This window comes from Nesoenas mayeri (genome assembly GCF_963082525.1).
Source record: "Nesoenas mayeri genome assembly, chromosome: 3".
In the NCBI taxonomy this organism is placed as follows: Eukaryota; Metazoa; Chordata; class Aves; order Columbiformes; family Columbidae; genus Nesoenas; species Nesoenas mayeri.
The window spans coordinates 22,139,456-22,161,306 of record NC_137544.1 but is presented as its reverse complement, the minus strand read 5'-3'; the positions used below and the strand labels follow the sequence as shown (position 1 = coordinate 22,161,306).

Genomic DNA, 21,851 nt, shown 5'->3' with positions numbered 1-21,851 from the left:
AGCCTATGGAAAAGGGACACAGCTCCTCACCTGCAGAATGACTCCCCAGAGTAAATGGTAGCTGTGGCACTGTTTCTTTGCATCACTTCAACAATTTTCAAGAGCTATTAACAAATCTGTTCTCCCATTTAAACTTAACTCAGTGATGAAAATCATTCAGGAATAGAAGATGCGGTGAGAGCTTGCTTTGCAAATAGCTATGGTAATTCCACTTGGGAAGGTATAGCAGGGAGAAGGCTGATGTTGGAAATACATGACACAAACCTGCAGAATTTAAGTTCTCCTACTTTTTCAATTAAAACATAAGCTTTTAAATCAAAGTTACTGAAACATCTTTAGTGCTTATTTGTTGGGAGAACGGAAGTGAGATCTGAAGCTCCCAAGAAGTCCTTAAAATCTTGTCATTTATCCCACATGTCTAAGGCTACAGCATGCACAAAGAGTGTATGTCATTTTTGTGGACTTTGCTCTGATGAATATAATGGCCCCATCTCTCGTTTGTGTTAATGCCATATTAGTGTCAGGGGGTCATAAAGTGAATTCTGTTTCTTATCAAGGTTTAGGAGCGTAGAAAATAGAAAAGCAATCAGGGACAGGCACAGGGTAATTGTCTCAATTTTCTGAAGAAAAACATAAAATGGAGGAGAAGAAAAAGGTGGATTTGCTGAATTCTGATCATTATGCTGTAAAGAAGTACAATGCTGTATTCACTCAGAGCGTTTAAGGATAGATGATATCACTAAAGCATGTAATCTAACCTCCTGCACATCAGAACTCTTCAACATTCACACAGTTCTTCCTTTATCAGGCTTTATCACTTGAGTTTGACTAATGCTTATTTTCAGAAAGTCAGTTATTGTGCTTTTGAAGGCCAAAAGAAATGAAGAATTTGCTGCTTTTATTAGCAGCTTGTTCCAGTGACTAATCTCAGTCTTAAAATGCATGCCTTTTCCACAATTTGAAGCAGTCTAGCTTCCCTTTTGGTGTTGCCTGTTACACTTTTCCTTGCTAGATTAAGAAGCTTATTAATTTCCAGTATTTCCTCCCTTGGAAAATACTGATATATTAGAATCAGATGACATGCTATTTTTTTGAGTTTGGGGGAGTGTGACTCGGGTGTGATTTTTTTTTATAAACTATACAGATTAAATTATTTTGACACTCACCTGTGAGGCATTTTATGAAATTTAATGTAACTTGCATGACTCTTTAAATTTGCCAGTGTCTTTTAAAGGCTCTGTATGGACTATGAGTAGTTCTTCAAAAATATCAAGGAAGTTTTCTCCCCATATGAAGCTAATAGGGTTTTCCCTCCCCAGTATTCAGAAATATTTCCCAAATGCTTATGCCACACATCCTGACACAATCCTTACAAATAAATGGCAATTTGCTCTCTAGAGCAAAACCTGAGTGACCATGTACTTTTGTGAGATCTGATATACCTGTCTTGACTCATGTTTGACAAATATACTGCTGACCCTCCCTGGCATACTATGACTGATTATCCATTATTGAAATTAAATTTTGTCAGCAATATTTTGTAGTGGGTTTGATCTGTTGATTTTTTTTAAGCATTAACAAGACCAGTGTATTATTAATACCTACAACTCTGAGTGGGGTATTTTTGTAATTTGAATCAAAAATAAAAACAAAAACAAAAAAAAAAAAGAGAAAAAAGTATTCTTGATTCTTTTATTTATTCATTTATGCCTCTTTGCTTCTCTTCTATGTTGTAATGTGTCTCCTGGCCACTAATTAAAATTATTGAAGTTCTTTTGTGTTCAGACAGGAACCTTGCTTAATTTCATTATGTATTTTCTTCCTTGCTCTAATATAAATCCCTGTGGTTACTTGTAACTTCTCACACTTACATATTATGTGGCAGCACTGGCAGTGGGAAAATGGAGGGATGGCTCTAAGGAACCCTCCATGCCCCAGTTGGGAGGTTTCTTATCTCACTTTCCACCAGCTGTTTTGGCCTAAGGAGAAGCTGTATTAAATCTGTTCTTCATTGGATAAGGGTCAGATTTTTTTCCCCCTATAAGCACCCTATAAGTGCAGAGTACTTTAAATCTCCCATCCCCTCTATCCCCAGCTAAAACCCATTCTGGGTGTTTAAAAGGACTAGATCCTTCCAGCATTTTTGCTGGCCTCCATGTGAGATAGTCTCTTAAGTGGGCTGAGACACAGCTGAGTACTGACCTGCTGTTTTTTCAGAGGCATTGGCTAGGAGTTGCTGAATGTTTACGTTGAGTAGCCCTGGTGTAAGTTTAGGTAGGGAAGAGAAGGTCCTTCCCCATCCCAGCAGCCAGCCTTGGCCCCCTTCATCACCTCTTCCACATGGATTTGTGCGTTTCCTGGACTGTACCCTTCCTACTCCCTGGCTCTTCTGCTCCTCTCCTCTGGTCTTGCTCCCCTCCTTCCTCAGTATGAACCAGATTTCTTCCTCGATACATTTTGCATCCTGGGCACTAGATGGGAAAGCACAAAGATGCCCCAAAGGACTTCCTGGCTTCCACGTAGCAAAAGCTTCTCAGCTCCTTCCCAGTCTCTTCAAAGTAGAGGGAAAACCTTGGTCTCCCATCCTGTCCCATACTGGGCTCTACAGCATTGCTTTGCTCTGGAGCTCCCCAAATCCAGCCGGCTTGAGCTTCCCATGTTCAAATGGTTTCTGTTTAATTTTCCACATATAACTTATGCAGGGCCAAGGTTTACTCCAGACAGACCATGGAGTTCCTCAGTGCTACGGCACTGGTGTAATGATTCTCTTATTTTTAAAAATAAAACAAAATACCTTTTCTTCCTAGTCCTACTTACAGAAATCAATTCTTTTGCCTAAAAATGTCCTGCCAGATAATTTCAACAGATGCTGACAACTGGTATGGAAAATTTGAGACTGAATTGCATTAACAATAAGCACTTGTGTAAAGGGAATTTATCATCTACACACAAGTGTGCACGTGTGTGTGTATTTATGCTCTCAGATGTAAGCCTGATGTGCGTAGTTATTATAGTAGATGAAGCTGAAGGGAGGAAATGAAATTCAAATTAAAGCAAAGTGCTTTGAATAGCACAAGCAGGGTGCAAGGAAACATTTGCAAAAGCATATGACGACCTGAAATCCCCAAATCTCTCTGAAAAAGAGTGAAATCCACATTATTAAAGAAAATTCCTGGATTTGATGCTTTGTATTGCACCAACTGGTGATATATTGTTTTGATGATTCTTTTTTTTTTTTGTGCAAGGTCTGTGTGGTCTACAGGAACACATAAATTCCTTTATTACAGCAACATACATTGATGGTCCAGATGTACCAATGCAGTCCCAAATGTAGCTTCCTTCCCAACTCATTTTATAGGAGTTGTAGCTCCCATTGTAGCTCCAGTTGCTTCCAGTGACATGGTGCAATGTATCTTCTTGTCAGGCAATGGATGCTCAGCCTCAGAGGTCATGAAGACCTGAATTTTCTCCTCTGCACCAGTGCAACAGGCTGACAACATCTGGAACAAAACCCCTGTGGCGAAGGGACAAAGCTGAGGCCAAAGTATTCTTGACTGTGTAGAAGCAGACACTGAAAAAAGATTCAGTGACTCCACAGTCTGATCACAGTTTTCCTTTGAGGAAGCATTTCCAGCCTCATCGACACAGACATACTTCAGTGCACATTATTCCCAAATACGTCTGTTTGCTGTGATGGAGAGCTGTGACTGCAGAAAGAGAAACGTGCTGTTGTGAACAAAATCTGTTCAGCTGTTTGCTATCACTTTCAGGGGCAATGTGCTCAGACACAGCAATGGGTGGCAGTGTCAACTGCTGAAATGCCGAGTGCTGTGTTCAGAAGCGCTGGCTGAGCCCGCTGGGCAGAGCAGCTGCGCTGTGCCCGTGCCAGGCAGCCCAGCTGTGCTCAGGGCACGGGCTGCAGCAGCTCGGCCGCTCGCCGCCTGCCTCCGGAGTGACACCCAGAAGGGCAGGCGGGAAAGGAGACGCGATGTGTTCCTGCCATTCCTCATGCTTTCCAGACTAGCCAAATGAGACCGCTGAGTGCTTCTTCCCTCCCGTTTGACGTAGCCAAAAAGAACTGAGGAATTTTGTACCTCCCCACACTGTCCCTCCACACAGCATTCAAAGGCATCCTTCAATCTCCCTGCTTCTGTGTTTCCTTCTTTACCAAAAAGGACAGGAGAACCACATTCATACTGGTTTATTATATGGATTACACTAGCCCATTTAGCTAAATGTAAGAAACAGTGAGATTCCTTCCAAAATACAGTATAATGAAGCAAGAAGGGTCAAAGGAGGTTTGCTTTTAACCAGAGCTGCACAGGGGGGAGAACTCCCAGGACCCTGGTAGTGTCTGTTTGTCCAGAGCAAAAGGAAATAACAGCTGTACCTTTTGAGAGCTTCAGAAAGGGGGGCAGACTAGCAGAAGGAGCACAGTGGTGTGAAGCGGGGTTAAAGGACTGTCAGCCCCTCTTACGCTTTCTGAAATCCAGATTTCCCTGGGGAAGTATAAGTTAATGCGAGGAGAATTACAGCAAGTTAGATCCTATTTTGATTATAATAATCTTTCATTTTTAGCTACTGGAAATAAGCTTGTGACTGAAAAGCAGCTATTGTTCCCTTCTATCCATCTCTGACATCTCCCACTCACTTCTCCAAGAACAATTTCCCCCATATATTTTACCCTGAAAGTTACACCCTTTCATGAGTTGACTCAGAGTTACCACTCATCTTGTCCCTGAACTCACCTAACCTTTCTTGACAGGTGGAAATACAACAGCAGCTTCACCAGAAGCCTTTAATCTTTCTTCAAGAAAGTCAATGGTCCCAATGTAGCATCTGACACTAGATAATATGACAGATTATCACAGAAGATATTTACAGATTTTTCTTTTGTGACAATAAAGACAAATACTAAGCAGCTCACAGGCCAGCTATCCTGTCTGCTTTCCAGAAGAGAAAGTTTGGTCCCAGAAGGAAGCCAAGGAAGGTCACAGTCTGTTAGGTCTCACAAGGTAAATGCCATTGAAGTGAAACACATCACAGGTGGTAAATATGCCCCAGAGGCTCCCTACAGCAGGTCTTTCAAGTGGCCACGAAGTGCTGCTGTCTGCTCCTCAGGTCCTTCTCTGTACAAACCCATCCTGTTGTTCTATCACCTTGTTTTCTTCCAATTAAAGGGAGAACTTTGTAACCCCTGACTTACAACAGCATTTTGATTACATTCATTTTACTTTGATATCTGGAGACAAGCAAGCTGGGAAATGCCACACAGAGGGAACCTCCCCTCCACAGGTACAGTCACAGCTGGTACACATGTGGCTGTAAATGACCCTTCTGACTGAAGGGACAGAGATTCACATTTATCTCCAGGTATTAGGCTTTTTTCTTCCTTGGTTACTACATTCAGAATGTAAAATCTGATAGAATATTACAGCTTCTTTCTAATTATTAGAAATGAGGATGCTGTTGTAAATTTTGTTTATTCCATGTCACATTAAATAAGTCAATTGAGAAAATGTATTTTGCAAATATTATCTTGGGAGAATGGAGTGAACCCGAGTGGAGGAATGAAAGACCTTGAATTTATTATATAGCAGCATGTCTCAAAACAACTCAACTGCCTGTCCTAATTCAGGCTGGAAGGTGTCAAAATGCATGAGTTAGCATATCTTATGCACAGACTGTTTGCTTTCTGGCACAGTAGGCTTGTGTATATTCGATTCAGGATCTGGAGATACATAGTGTGAATGCTTTTTCACCCTGAAGCAGAATTATGGTAAAATCCTGTTTCAAATAATCTACAATAATCTTATATTGTTAATGGGCAAAGAATAAAGAATATAGCATTTATGTTTAGTTTGGTCTATAGGTTTTCCCTTTCCTTAGCCCTATTCTCCTCATCATTCTTTTGAGCTTCATCTTTCCATGACTTAGACAAGCAAGTGGTTTTGTCCTGAGATACAGATGTACACAAACAAAATATAAATTTTTGCCATTTAAAAAAGTAAATTTATATAAAATTTACATTTGATCATCTTTGATTTCTGTATGGATAAATATACACGTATATATGATATGTATACATATGTGTATATATATACATACACACATATGAAGCCACATAAACTTATACAAATATATACATATTAACATTAATGAGATTCTAAATACCAGCTTTTTTCCCAAGATGTCAATGTTTCATAAATTTATAAATATTTTACAAAATTTACTTTGACATATTCAAACCCCAAAGCGTAACATTCATCTGCTTCCCTTACTGTTCACTCATGATTTATTTCCTATCTGGCAAAACTGATTTATCACCTCTATTATGATTTGGTTTATGTCACTTTTTAATACTTAGAATCCTTGATTTTTACCAAAGCTAATTTCATTTTTAAATTTGTCAGAAGCAGTCTATTATCATATACTCCTCAAGGATCTGCATTTAAATTGATTTGTCATTATTTTCCATTCCATTGACCTGAGCCCTGTCCTCCTCAAATATTTCATTGCCAAGCTCTGCAGTGAGTATGATGAGGTTCAGTTGCAAGGAGGCAATCCAAGCATGGCAAAGATGGGTGCACAGCCCTTCTGATGAGCAAGACCCTCTGTGGTTTTGTGCATTGTCTAACTAGATCACACCCATACAGATGAGCTTGTGTGGGTCATGAAGAACACAATAACCACACAACAGCCACAAGGACGTCCTGGGGATTTTGGCTGAGCGTTAATCGTATGCCTGGTGAGGATCTGAGATTCCATTCAGTAGTAAAGGATGAGCTGATGTTACTTCTCATGTAGAGTGGAAACTTTCTTTTGATTTTTCCCTTAATTGCAACAACTCAAAAAGTCCATTGCCTGCTGATAATAAAAAGGGATATGAACATGGTACTGACGAAAGAAAATTGCTGACTCAGCCACTATGACCAATTTTCTACAATTCCTGTATTTAGTATTCAGGCATTTTATTCAAGAACGGCCTAGCTTCATTTCTTTGTGATCTGACAGAGAAGAAGTAGAAGATCCAGCGGAGATCCAGCCATGACCCTGAGCACTCACCTTCCTGAGTGCTGAGGCCAGCACACGTGAGCAATGCTGGGGACCAGCGGTGGCCACGGTCCAGGCCAACCTCTGCATCCACCCACCTGGTCATCTTCTCCTCTGGGAAGAGCTGGGGAACAGCTCTCTGAGCAGCACTTGCAGCTTTGGCAGGTGAATTCTCCTTTTACACTTGCAAAAGGCCAGTTGCTTGCAAACAGGATTGTGTGCCAAGCACAAGGAGGGGACCAGTGATCTGGGCACATCCCTCTGAGAGCACACATGCAGCCCGGCTGCTGGCTGGTGGTTCCTGTGGCTTTCCAGGGGATTCTGACATGGATCACATCCGGAAGGCTGTGTAGGGTTTGCTTGCTACCTTGTATTACTGACTACTTGAGCTAATATTTTTTTTCTCAGTATTCACTACCCTTATCCAAACAAACAAAAAAAGCTAGACTTTTATGCTAATTCTGATAATAAACTCCTTCCAGGGAATGGAGAAACAATTGCATTAACATTTTCTAACAACCTTTTTGTGTCTAAACAAGTCAGTCTTTTCTTAATCCACTTTCTGAACTCTGTTCACTTAGGTCATGCTTCCTACATCTCTTACAATCCTTGTTACTTTCTTCTGAATTCTCTCCACATGCTTCTAAGTTGCTCCAAAACAGGATTTAATACTCTAACCAGAATGTTACCAGTAGTGAACAGAGTGAAGCACAAACCTCTGCATACCATACAGGAGACGTCCCTACATCCCCAGGATCTGGCTTGCTGCTTTCTTGGTGCCATGACTGAGCCCTCAGTCATTCAGCGTCACTTTTAGATATTCTGAAATGCTTCTGCTTATCTCACTCATTAACATTTTGTGTCTGAGCGTTTGCCTGGAATTCAGGGGGAATTTCTGCCATCTCAGAGAGGACTTCGATGGAAGTGGCCAAGTTGAAGATAGCAAGATTCAGAGTGTCTGTATCGCAGCATTGCCCAAACATGACACTCTGGTTCCTAAAGGTAGGCAACCAAGCGAAAAAAAAAACCATCCTGCCCTCTGCCCCAGCCCTGCTGTGGTTCAAACATAGGACAGAGATCACCACACAAGTCCTGAAAGGGGCTCAGGCTGTTAGAAGTCCTTAGCCACTTGACATAGAGCGGAGTGAAGTGGCCATGGAGATGGCTGCTGAGCAGCCTGGGTGCAGGACGAGCCATGCTTCAGGTACCCAAGTTTGATTTCTGCTGAGCTGAAAACTTCTTCCTTCTATGGGTAATTTGTTTTAGCTTGGCTTGCAATGTCAAGTCCAATAATGTGTGTGCACCACGATTTAAGATTGTGTATACATGAATGATTACACAGCACGATAATTTGTTAAGCCACACTAATTTAATGATATGCTAATACATTCACTATTAGATTTGCCCTTTCCTTAAGAGCATGTGATTTAGCTTGTGTTGATTTAGCATCAGGTTGACTCTCGTTTAGTTTGTGATCCGCCATAGCCCACATCTTCTTTCTACTTTTTCTCAAATGGATATTCTGTCACATCTGAGCTTGATCACATTTTTTGACATAGCACTTTACATTTTTTCTTCACTGAATTACATCACATTGGATTTAGAAAGTGTGTCCAGTTTTTTGGGAGCACTGAATTATGATCATATCCTCTATAGAACCTGTAACTGCTCCCAGGTCCGTATGATATGATCAATGAATATTATATATTTTAATAAATCATCAAAGTTGTCAATTTACTGACTAGTGCTGAGAGCAGGTTAGATTTTTGTAAGATTCTCCAACTTCAAAACCTCTTCAGATTTCACTATGTGTCAAAGATATATAAAGATATTTAAAATAATATTTTCAGCCGCTCAAATTTACTTTTACAACCATTTTATTGAGACAATATTTTTCTAGTTTTATATAAAAATGTTCCACTGGAACTGTATCAAAAGCCTTAATGAAGTGAAGATCTATCACAGTCTACTGTTTTTACCGAATCCATTAGGCCATTCATCATGTAAAAAAGGAAAATTAAATTGGTTGACAAGATAGGATGTTGGCAAATCAGTGTTGCCTAGTTTTTATCACCGTATTATCCTTTAGCTACTTATAAATTGGTTGTTTAAAAATTCACAGAAGAATCTGTTCAGGGATTATGTTAGGGCTGCAATAGGTTATGTAAGGCACTTGTCTACATTTCAAAATTTTCACACTTCAGCTGTGCTGCTACAATTAAAACAATAACAGCCTTCCACAAACTCACTGCCAGTGTCAGTGCAGTTCAACTGGAATAAATATGCTAATTCCAGAACATGTACTCTGCACCTGATTGTTTGGTTCAACAACTGAAATAAAATATGTCACATCTATGCTCCAGCTTTACTGACCTTCCTAGTTCATCAGCAATGACTCTCCTCATTTGCATGGGTATGCCTATAATACTAAAGCTGACATGCAACCATCTGTGATACTATTGTACAAGAAACAGCTTGCTTGTTAGTCCTGAGATCCTTTCCAGATTGCAGGAAGGATCACCCTATTTTAGGGAACTCTTGAAGGCTAAGACAAGTGAAACGATTACTGGAATTTCAGCTAGAAGTGATGCTCTAGGTCATAACATCTATTGTTAGGAGACAGATAAAAAGAAGTGCTAAGCTGCTCTCATGACTTCTCTGTCTAAATTTCATTTTCATTAGAACTGCTGACATACAGCAGGAAAATTTTGAGCCTTCCAAAACAGGTATTAGAGGTAAAAATTCCTTTATACAAATAATGAGCCAGCAGAGTACTGAATCTTTAATTTTATTGGTCTTTCTGCCAAGACCTTTCACGGGTTCTTCGTATACCACCTGTCCACAGTGTACCTAGCATCATTCATTAATTACAGAGATGTCAGCTTCCACCTCCAGTTGACTCATGATGCCAAAATTCATCATCTCTATGTTAAATTTTCAAACAAACATCTTTCTTGGACGGCTTCCCTTCTTGGAAAAAGATCCCTGAAGGTATCTTCCAACCCACTTCATTATCCTCTCTTTTTCTGATGGCTATGAAACAATTGACAACTGATGGGCTACTGGGATGCTGCAGCTACCACTCTTCATTTTAATTAATAGCATCTCACTTTTTCCCTCTGTTTCTCTCCTGTGTCTGCATATCTGTTGTTTCTCACCTAATGGTTGGGTTGTAAACTCTGTGTTAAGGGAAGTATTTTCATTTTGTAAAGGTATAATGTTGTCTTGCTCCACAGCTAGGGCTCCTAAGTGTCATGATAGTATATATAAAAAATAAGCAATGAAAAAATCCAATGATTCAACCAACTAAGCACTTTTCTATGCCAATCTAATTCATATTTGTCATAGCATTCCTGGTACCTCCTTTATTTAGACTCAGAGAATCCACGCATCTTTGTTTCATGCCTACCATGTCTCTGTCTTATTCAGAAGTGTGGCCAATGCAAAGTATTGCTCAAATTTTCTGCTGAGATGCTAAAGGCGCTCCCTGAAGGAGACTTGTTTGCCCTGAAAGGAACTGAAAAACATGAAGTGGGCTAAAAGTTATTTTTGGCTATTCTGTTGCAAACAGCAAAAAAGGCACACAGAGATGCTCCAGGATTCACCTTTCCAAAACAAATTGTTTCAGTTTCTTCTACCTAATAATTAGTTCTTACAAATAATTCAGTAACAGAAGTTTTACACGCAAAAAGACTATTGTTATTTCTGTTAATGGCACACAATAGTCAGTGCAAAATTTTACATACCTATAGTACTAGTGACTGTTCACCAAAACATATCAATAGCATTGCAATAACTGATTCTACTATTTGCTGAATTCCACAGATTTCAAATGTTTTCCTTTGAATTCAGATAAAACCCTATCAAAAATATTTCATTGAAAATTAATTTCTTGACATTCAAAAGGCTACATATCTAAAGCAATAATTTAGTGCGGGATACAGATTTTCTTATTGGAAATGGCATTTGTTAACAACTGCAAAATTTAAATTGTAAGAAAGAGTGTACTCTATTTTTCTCAAAAAATTTAATTGCAGAATTATTTACAGGAGATGAACATAAACAATACATAAACCAATTGAAAGAGGCAGCTTCATAAAAGAGTGATGGGGCAAAATAGTGAAGCACATTTTCTTACAATCAGCTGGAGGTGAGCAGAGAACCATGAAAAAAGAATAACTCAATAATAAAACAATTCTCAAATATGTCTTCAAAGTAACAAATAACATTCTGGTAAAGAAGATATTACTGAGAAGCAAGAAATTATTGTAGCAATGAAACAACGTACTGTACATTCGATTTAGGTATCCTGCATGCTACTAAATAGAATTTATCAAAAGAACCATAAAAGCATGAGAAAGAGAATTACATAAAATAGTTTAATTCTAGTGAAGTGTAGCTTTATACAGATGGTGAATATTTGGCACTCAGTTCATCCTCATTGTTGATATGATTTCTTATGTGTATATATTTATATATATTTATATATACTTTTAATTATAACTAAACAGCTAGTTTCCTGGTTCTAACATTCCTTGAAATTCTATAGGAGGCATTTAATTTAGTCCTTAGGCCACACTTGATTATTTTGGCATGTCACATGGTGAATGAAAGTATGAGTTTTGTCTCTGTACAGAAAACCCTGCACAGTTGTAGTGGCTTTTCTTCAGGAAAGAACAGTTCTAGAGCAGTCGAAGTCAGGTTACTTGAAAGGGACATTTTCTTGTTTCAGGAAATTAATATATAAATTGAACTAAAGAATACATGCATGCTGAGCCCTTTTAAAATTATATGGCCATACTATTAAACCTCCAAAGGGTAAATCAAAGCATGGATATAAGCATGTGGATTCCTGGGTAATTATAAACCAAGTTAGTATTTCTTTGTGACTTTTGCAGAGACATGAACCTACTATCAAGCCCTCTGCTTGATTGTGACCTACCTGAAAGGAAGAACTACATCCAGCAAAGTAACTGGGCACTCACTAACTTGAGTGGTGAGTCCTTCCTACCTCAGCAGGGCTTGCTGAGTCAGATATCGATCTGAATTATACCGATTCAAATCTGACATTTCTTTCTGATTTCAGGTTCTTAGCATTGTTTCTAATACAAATGAGATCATATCTTAGCCTGAAGCTCTGAAATAATTCGTCTCACAAGTAAGAATCTTATATGACAGTCCAGTTTTAGGAGTGGGAAATGCTGTGTTGAATGAGAGAAGAGTAATGAAAGGAGAAGAAAAATTCTCACTAATGGGCTGTGTTGGTGAATAATGACCATATTTTCAAATAAACACTCCCCCTTTTTAAGCTTCAGTGAAAATATACATGGTTTTGTCCTAGAGAAGTAAAAAATCCTGTCCAACAAAACCAATTTAGAAAAATAACAATTTAGCCTTAATAAACCAGAATTAAATTGCCAGCTGATGAAAACTGTTCTGTTTGCTCAGTTAAAGAGCAAGGCATGTAGGCATACTATTTTATATTATCTACGATCTGACTTCAAAAGCCCAGTTCTGTTTCAGCAATGAAGGGCAATAGAAGAAACACCCATGCGTGGAAACGTGGGACCATGAATCTTCTGTGATCATCATTTACGAAATGCGATATGCATTTAATGAGAAGGGATCTGGAATATGTTTTTTAGGTATAATGAGTGGCATGGCCTCTTGCAGTTATTAGGATTTTATTTTGTTAAGAGGAGCTGAATCAGCCTAAACATGCTGACCAAATTATCTTTTGGGCAAGTTTCCATTTCAATTTCGTTTTCATACTTGCTGTCCTGAACAGCCTGTTATGTAGTTAAACAGCTGCAGCATTACACCATAGAGGAAGCTGCATTTCAGAGGTAAATTAAGCAATTTCTGTGTATACAGAGGGCTTATTCCTGCTGGGAGTCCATGTATGCATATGAGTGTGCCATAAAGCAGCTGTTCCCAAAAGATGGTCCCTGGAGGTGAAGATGGTGAATCATTGCAGAATGGCCATGAGGCTGCACTAGGTAGTGAACCCGCCATGGCTGTCAGTGCAGAGGCTGATCTGCAAGAAAGTGGCAGGTCTACAGGAACTTGTGTCTTGACTGTGGTTCCTGGGTCCAACTGTCTGGGACCATGACACTGAAAAATTGCTGTATATATATATATGTATGTATGTATGTATGTATACATCCTCTTTCTGTTATCTGCAGCATGAAATGGTTGCCTCTAGTCTGCTGATCCTGCCAGTGCAGAGACGCATCCCCATTGCTCTGCCATAAAAAGAACCCTTAGGGTTAGAGCTGAATCTCAGTTAAGAGCAGCCGCCCAAACCAAAGTATAATCCTTACACTCCAGCCCCTGTGTTAGCTGGTCTGGAGGGCAGATTGGAGGAGAGAACAGGGCACTTGACAGCTACGCCACAGGGGAAGGCTGCTTTTGCAGCATGTGCCCCTGACAGATCTCTCCTGCTAAAAGTGCTGGGGGGGTGATGCATGTGCGAAGGAGACACTTGCCAAGATCCCCAACCAGGAGGGCTCAGCTGCAGGTGCCATCAGCTCCTGCACCTGGCACCGGCCAGGGCTCTCCTGTGGTGCCCTCCCAGGGGAGCTCTTCCACCGCAGGGACCCTCACTGCTACTGTTGTGAACAGAAAAAACAGAGATTGTTCTGGAAACTTAATTTGATGCTTTTCATTCCCTGCCCTACACCCTGGAGGGGCAGTGTGAGCATTGCCTTGGCCTCTGCTTTGCTCAAGGTCTTCCTCCTGACTCAGTGAGACTTTGCTTCTCTTCCGTCACAGGCTTGGACCGTAAGGGAAGGCTGTGTGGAAGGAAACTCCCCGGCAGTGTGGGGACAGGCAGGAGAGGCCCCCGTGTCCCACTGTGCTGGCTCACCAGGCCATGGGTAGGGTAACCTCCCGAGCTGCAGCCCAGCCTGGAGTCTGTGTGCCAGCTAATAAAGTGCTTGGAGATCCTTCTGGACGAAAGGCACTGTGTAAATGTGTCAACCTGTCACACATCAGGAAGAACCTCTCTAGACATTAAGGGGTTTGCTGATATTCCTCACCTCAAACGTAGTTTGAGGGTGGTGTATTTACATCGTAAGATGCTCTGGGAACAGTAATGGGAGTAAAACTTCTCCAAATTTCATTTAAGCTCTCTGTCTTATACTGAGGCTGCGGCTGCACAGGATTTCGCAGCTTTTCAGTGTACATAGCTTGACCCCTGGAGCTGCCAAACTAGCTTCAGACATCAAATTAACAATCACAAAACTAGCCACTGATGGAGCAGTCCCCGGTGTGCTCCCTGCTACCGGTGCCAATGATGAAGCACCAAGGAGGACATCAAACCCTCTGACCTGGCCGAGCAGGCTCAAGGCTTGGAACAAAAAGGGCTGGGATGGGAAGATCTGGAGGCACAAGGGGTGGACCTATGCAGGGAGGATCAGGTGTGGAGCAGCGGCCCTGCATGAGGGTGCCATGGGGCCAGGAGCCTCTCAAGGGCATGAGAAGACCGTGCGTCACCTCATCGCGTAGCGGGTGCTTCTTTTCCTTGCAAAGTGACCAAAACTTCCCTCACTTTATACTAGATGCAATGCTGAAGAAGATAAAATGAATGTGTTGATACAGCAGGACATGGGCTTATTTTAAAACAAATAATTTCCATTATATGAAATGTATTTTTTATATATATATATATATATATATGAAATCCACACACCATCCTATGCACGCTTTAATTCCTTCCTGATTGATCTCAAATCTAACATAGTGACAATTGTCATTTTTTGGTATTAAACTGTACAATATTATTAGTCTTTGCACGCTGCCAAAGGCCATTCTATTCAGGTTGACAGGAAATAATGAAACACTTCATAATGCACTTCACCAATTTACAAAGAATCTCAAATCTAAAAAAAATATACAAAGCAAAAATAAGTATGGCGAATATCAATGATTTTACCAGTCGGGTCTTTTTCTTTATTTAAATTTTCAGAATTCTGTTTATTATACTTGTGTTTTACAGGCAATGAAGAAATGAACAGAGACTTTCTATAATTTTAATCTGTTAAAATAAATATTAGTCCAATCAGTATTTAATTAAACACTAAACTATTTTGCTATATTCAGCTGCTCTGTGTGGGTCTACACCATGAAGTCTCTACATAGAAAGCATTCCACTTTCTATCTTTATATTTATTTATGTTCCTCCTACATCGGTTTTGTAACTGAATTTTATTTTTATGATGTGGAGTCAGATTACAATTGAACTGTTTAATAAGATACCACATGCTGTATTTCTCACGTCAGGGACCGAAGCAATTTGACTTTGATTTATTTGCAACACAAGTATGATAAGCATAATGTTATTTTCCTAAACTAACCAGATGTACAACATATAAATAAAAATGGCTTATTTGCCCTTAATGATAGAATGTTACCTGTACAATAATTTAATATATTGCACTTTGAAATGTAACATGCACAGATAACATATTATCAGACTTTTCAGTAGGCATCTAGTTTACTTTTGATACTTTTTTTTTTTTTTTGGGGGGGGGGGAACAAAAGTGGAACAAACAGAAATCATAGATATCTGAAGCTTATATTGAACATTTTCTTGTAATGGCACGGGAAATGTAAAATTCAGGGTTGGCATAATTCACGCAGGCCTATTTTTGTCTGAGAACATTGAATAAAATTTTAATATATTATAAAACTAGCAAAATATGATTCTAAAATGAAAGATTTACACAGACTACCCCAAGTCAGCATTATTAGGTCAGCTGGGATCTAAGCTCATCTGTCATCTGTTGTTTTTACGATTTGTATTTATAAAGTCTGATTACTGGTAGAATCAAATAGAACTTGTCTTAATTACATGACCTGTTGCTGCAGGTGGGGGTTTTCAATCGAATAAGTCAACTGTGATTTCTCCTTGAAGTGTACAGGAAAATTAGATAAAATGTATCAGCTGCCATACATATAGATATGTATGTATATGTGTGTGTGCCTATTTTAAATTTCTTAGATCTAGGAAAGACATTTGCTTTAGTTCTGTGTGGGTATTTCTAATTAGCAGCTCCACTTAAAACAAGATACCAGTTGTCAAGACTAAAGATGCCAATGTCCACAGGTACATTTGTATTTCAAATAGTACAATGGATATAGGAAGCAGCATCAATATTGTACACAACCTAGGATTCAGCTCTTTCCTTAATAGAAAATGCCTTGAAAAACATGAGGGATGGGAAATAGAATGTTTTCATCTATAGAAGAATATTTCAGGGATTTTTTTTTTTTTCTTTTTTTTACTTTTTGAAGGGTATACATTCGTCTTGGTTTTTGCTTCCAAATATAGTTTAAGGCTATTTGGTAAAGTATATACCAGATATCAGGCTCAATTTACAGGGTTTTCTCCCCACAGAAACTTCTCAAAACTTTGTCTCTAAAGATTCATATCTTGAAGCTAAACATGCTTTATCAGCTGTGCTCCAAAGACAGAACTCATGCTTAATACTACACAATGTAGGAAAAAGAGAAGGAAAAAAACCCAAAAACCCAAAACCAAAACCAAAAGAAAACAGATTTGAAGCAATGTCAGATCTGCATAACCTATGATACTTCATGTTTTCAGTCATTTGTCAGGCTGCAGGGTGCATGGGATTCGGATTTAAAGTGCTCATCAGGTGAAGAACCAAAGTGCTTAAGTATAATTAAATAGCTGTTCTGCCTATGGCTAAATACATTGCATTTGTTAAAGCAGGTAAAAGGGGATGCGGGAGATGGGGCTGTCTGTCTGTCTGGGTTCAGGCTGAGATAAAGTCGTGTTCAGTAGGATTCAAACCTTGGAATCGGGGGCTGCGGGTTACTCATCTTATTGCGTCTTCACCTGAAGACTTCTAAGTGCTGGGTTGGCTCTGGAAGGTAGGTGAAGTGGAATAATTATGTCTTAATCTGTTTTAAATTAAAGCCTCTTGACTGTGGTAGTTACCACTTCTCTCTTCTGACAATGTGAGGCTTGAAAATATATTATTTTCCTTATATTCCATGGCTGGAAATCACTTATCTCGACTCTTTTTTTTTTTTTCCTTTTTTTTCTTTTTTAATGTCTGAAGCAAGCAAGAAGCTTATTCTTGCCATAAATGATACTGCATAGAAAAATAGTTCTAAAAAAAATACAACTGTAAACCACAGTTCACCTTTACCTTAACATAACCATTTAAACTTAGATATACTTACCACTCACATTCATATTTCTTAAACTGTTTACAACATCACAACTGGCATTTTAAACAAGCAAGATTTTTTTTTTTTCTCAAGGATACCCTGGAAACTCAATTGATATAACATTTTGAGATTTTGAAATATTACATGTAGCACAGCTCTTGATATGAAAGAGAAGGTTTATAAAATAAAGGTTAACACGCAAAAGAACTGTTAAAAATGCAGTGAGTGTTCCAAAGGAGCGAGAATATCTTTTTCTTTACACATCTTGCTACAGAAGATCTAACTTTTTAAGGCTTCCATTTTCCTTTCACCCATCACTCAAGTCCTCTTGCATTATAATTTTGCTTAGGTGTCAGAGTGTCGTTACACCGCTAACAGCAAACGGTGCTCAATGGGCCTTCCCAGCACCACCAGACTTGTACGCTTCTTGGTTTCTGATGAACTTTGGAGTTTTAGTGGCTGGATATCCCTGTTCATCTCCAGAAACTTGACATGACATGAGAGGCCTAATGTTATTTTGCAGTAACAAAGATGCGAAGTGTGGCAGAGCACATGGGTAAATATGTTAGCTGGGTTCTAGGAAACGAAACTGGAGGTCAGAGAAATAAATGGGTTCTTTCTTTCCTGCTCTTTACATTTGTAGCACCTTCTACTTGGATTAGCTAATGCCTCTAGTGAATGGTGAGATGCACCCATTTATAGTTTGTTATTCTTATCCCTAACTATCACACATTTTATAAAAATATAAATAACAAAAAAAGTAAGCTGGGTTCCATCTCAAGAGGTGTTTCTTGTTGTCCTCTGAGAATATATTGGATAAGTCAGGTCTCAACAAGCCCTATCCATTGTAGCTGATTGTAAGTCAGACAATAAATACAAAAAGAAGTCGTTCTTGCGGTGAGCTCAGCAAATTCTGAGGAAATCAAAAGCATTCCACTGTGCTTATGGCACAAAGAACACAACAGCAAGGGCATATTTAGTGGAGAGAATGAGACAAAAATTACCAGGTAAGTGACAAACTGTACAAGCATTTTGTTTAAAAAAGGAACTCTGCAGCATTCTGTCTTTAAAGCCGGGTTTGAGCCTCTGGGATATATATCTCGATGCTGTCTGCACGCTCTGTGGCTGAATTCTGCCGGAAAGAGGCTGCTCTCTTAGCAGCCATGAGCCGTCTTCTGGCTTCTTGTCGCTGTCTGTCGGGTAGGTCCAGAGATTTTTCTCTTGTGATAGGGAATTTTCCTTTTGGGGGCTTCTTTGGTACAGGAGGAGGAACCTTTCTTTCTTCCTGCAATAGGGTATTAAAAGGGAGGGTGAACTGCGTGCGGAAGGTACCATCAGCAGCGCATGCAAATCGAAGACATGAAATGCAAAATACTGGTTACATACATCAAGCATGCTCAATTTGTGCTCTCCAGTCAGCTGACTAACAAATTACATGAACAGCTCTCCACACTAGGGACACTGACAAAAACCCTGTTGTTCAGCAGCCATTACAAATTCTGCAGTCCTGCGCCTTAAAACAGACTACGCTTCCTTCTCCTGCCTTTGCAGGTACCCTGCACATGCAATCTGTGTACCTCGCTTTGCTATGAATTTGTTTCATTTTAGCTAACACATTATTACATACATTGTAAACAGAAACACACACTGGCTCTCCAATAAGAATTCAGCACATCTGTGTGGTCTGATCAAGTGAAAAGACTGTCTAAGATTAGCAGGACAGGATTTTAAATTAAATTAATCATACTGAGTTTAGGCTCAGCTGGATATGAGATAGCAGCTGTGTATACATGTCTATTAGTTTAGTCTCCTCCATGAATTGCTAAATGGCAACATGCAAGCACCAACCAGAGAGAGAACATAGGGCTAATTGTTCTGTTTGCCAGCCTGGACCATTTTAAAGAAAATTATATTGAAGAATTATCAAATTATAAAGTGAGAGTCGGTAGATTTTGGTACCAAAGTAGCTGTAAATTGCTCTGCAGGTTTTAAATCAATAATTATTTGGAAGTATGAAATGGATCTTTCACTCCATTTAGAGACTCTGAAATATCATATAGGGGCCTTAAAAACATAATGTAGAATCATGGAAGTATACAATAGTTTAGGTTGGAAAGGACCACTGGAGGTGATCTCGTACAGCCCCCATGCAAAGCCCACTTGAAATTAGATGCAACTTTGAATTAAAGCAGGTTTTTCAACATCATATTTAATACTGCACTGAAGAGCCCCGAAGACAGAGACTCCACAACTTCATATGCATAGTGTGGTATTATGATCGATTTTTCTGCTATATCATTTCTTAAAGTAATAGTAGTAGTCCAGAGTATGAGCTGTTCCTTATGGAGAACACAGTTAATTTGATGCACAGCAGGATTAAAAGAATACAAAAATGGAACGGATGTGCCTATGGTTTACAGATGCTTCATTGATTTTTTTTTTTAAACTAATTCTGAGTCTACTACCAAAATGTATTAGCCAAGACTAAATAACGAAGGTTATTTAATAACATAGTTCTACATTCTCAACTCAACAGGAATAGTGTAACAGCCTAAAATGCTGTTCCGCATGACAGCCAGCTCTTCTGCTCTTTATTTTCTCTATTTCCTATTTTCAGCTACGAACATAAGGGCTCCATTTCTCTCTTAGGAACATCACTGTTGCTGTCACTATAATAATTTCTTACTTCCAGTTGTCACTAGTAAGCAAGAGTTGCAAACTCACCATCCACCAACCAGTTGGCTGAAAATTAAAATCCAAGAGGAGCATGAAGAAATGAAAGAGTTGTCAAAATGCCTCCTACTTCCTCCCAAACCAAACAAATATTCACCTGAGGCCAACAATACTGACTCAAACCAAGTGCTGTCTTCATCTGACTGATAAAATAATCAATAAGGACAGTGGGACAATCAAGGTGAGGGATGGAGCTCTAGAAAGGGGGAAAGGTAGTTTCAGAAGTATATTGCTTTTGTGGGCAATTTGCCACCTTTGGTTTGTAAGCATCATGGCTGGGGTGTCTCCCAGGTGGTGGAGTTGCAGGACAGAGGTGCAGGCGGTTTGCCAGAAGTACTCTTTGTCCTCCAAACTTCTGTGGGCCAAGCTTTAGTTCGACCTGCACTATCTTAAGCCACATGCTTTTATCACACTCCTAATATCAGTTGTGCTGTGCAGGCAGGATTAAACACTGTAGTGCTCAGGTTTGAGCTGCCCCAAACGTAGCAGAGTGCTGAGTTTACCTTGATTGAATTCTCGGGCTGTTGTCCTCAGTATGAATTAAGCAGAACATGTTTCAGTTCTGGCCTTTAGAATGTCAATACCAATAATTTGAACAAAAGAATTACGGAGTGAATTAACAAAATCCGTTTTATTGGTTATACAATTCAGCTCAACATTGTTAAAAAGAAAAAAAACCCTCACACCTGGTGAAAGTTTCTGTGTATAAATTGGGGCATGCCAATTAGATGCGTTCTAGGGTTAGAAACCTACCATGTTTCACTATTGTATTTAACAGAAGGAGACCGCAGGACTACAAATGGGGAGTAAATGGTACTGTCCATGGTCTGCTTACCTTCCTTTCAGGTGATTCTATTATTTTCCATTCATTGAGCTTCAACTGGTGCAGTTCATCGAACTTCATGCTGACGTCTTCAATTGAGAGCTGCAATAAGTCCCAGAAACCTGCCAGGTCCTGGGAAGTTGGTCTCGGCATGGCACTCGGGTCCTGTCACACACAAAGGAGAGAACGTGAATAGACCAGGAGGCTTTAAACAATGTGCTTTGAGGCAGGAAAGGCATCATGCCGGGTTATATGGCTACGGTGCTGCTCGGCGCTGAGGCTACACACGCTTTACGGCTGGGAGCTGGGACTGGCAAGTTGTACATCCTACACAACCCAAACATGGGCGAGCTGGATGTCATATGTGAACCTTCCTGAATCAGGGAAGTGCCTTAGCACCATATGCTGTGCTGACCTGCCTTTCTGAAAAGGAACAAGCTGACAGCCTCTGCCTGCCAATTATTAAAGGGAAGAGGAATGTAGTTTGTATTCTGGCCAGGCTGAAGTCTTTCTGATTAAAAATTACATTCATGATAGCTGCTTAGAAGGCAAAACAGCATCATGAAGAAGTTGCCAACTTATGCCGAATTTGATGTTTACATTGTCTTACATTTTCAAATGTATACATAAGGGATACCATTTTTATGCGGATGGTAGGATTTCGTTCTCCATGGAGTAAAATCCCACTCAGAAACTGGGAAGGCAATATCCCCAAGTTCTGGAATTAAGTAGTGCTATGTGCACAACACTTAATGGAGCAAACAGTCGTGGTAACAATTAGCAAAATGACCCTTTATTTGACTATTACCTTTGTGCCCATACTAGATAAAAATTACATAAAATGGTAATATACTGACTCTTAAGCCCATGTTCTATGACAACTGGTACTAGTTCAGTAAGACAGGCTTACCACTTCAATTAAACAGAGTTTAATTGATAAACGTCTCTATGAAGAGGATGGAGAAATGTCTCTTCCCTTTCATGCTGGGACAAAGCAGTTAAGATGGTCTACACAACTGAGCTGGGAGAGATGAGGTTG

General features: G+C 39.6%; 1 protein-coding gene across 1 annotated transcript in view; it reads right to left on the bottom strand.

Moving 5' to 3' along the window:
- Positions 1-18,322: 18,322 nt before the first annotated feature.
- DLGAP2 (DLG associated protein 2) overlaps positions 18,323-21,851 on the bottom strand; it is a gene marked incomplete at its 3' end in the record, with an annotated part of 379,588 nt that continues 376,059 nt past the window's right edge. Inside the window, exons 12-13 of the mRNA XM_080342897.1 lie at positions 20,825-20,977; positions 18,323-18,541 (exon numbers count right to left, since the gene is read on the bottom strand). Coding sequence (XP_080199023.1) covers positions 18,323-18,541; positions 20,825-20,977 — 372 coding nt within the window. The remainder of the gene's footprint in view (positions 18,542-20,824; positions 20,978-21,851) is intronic.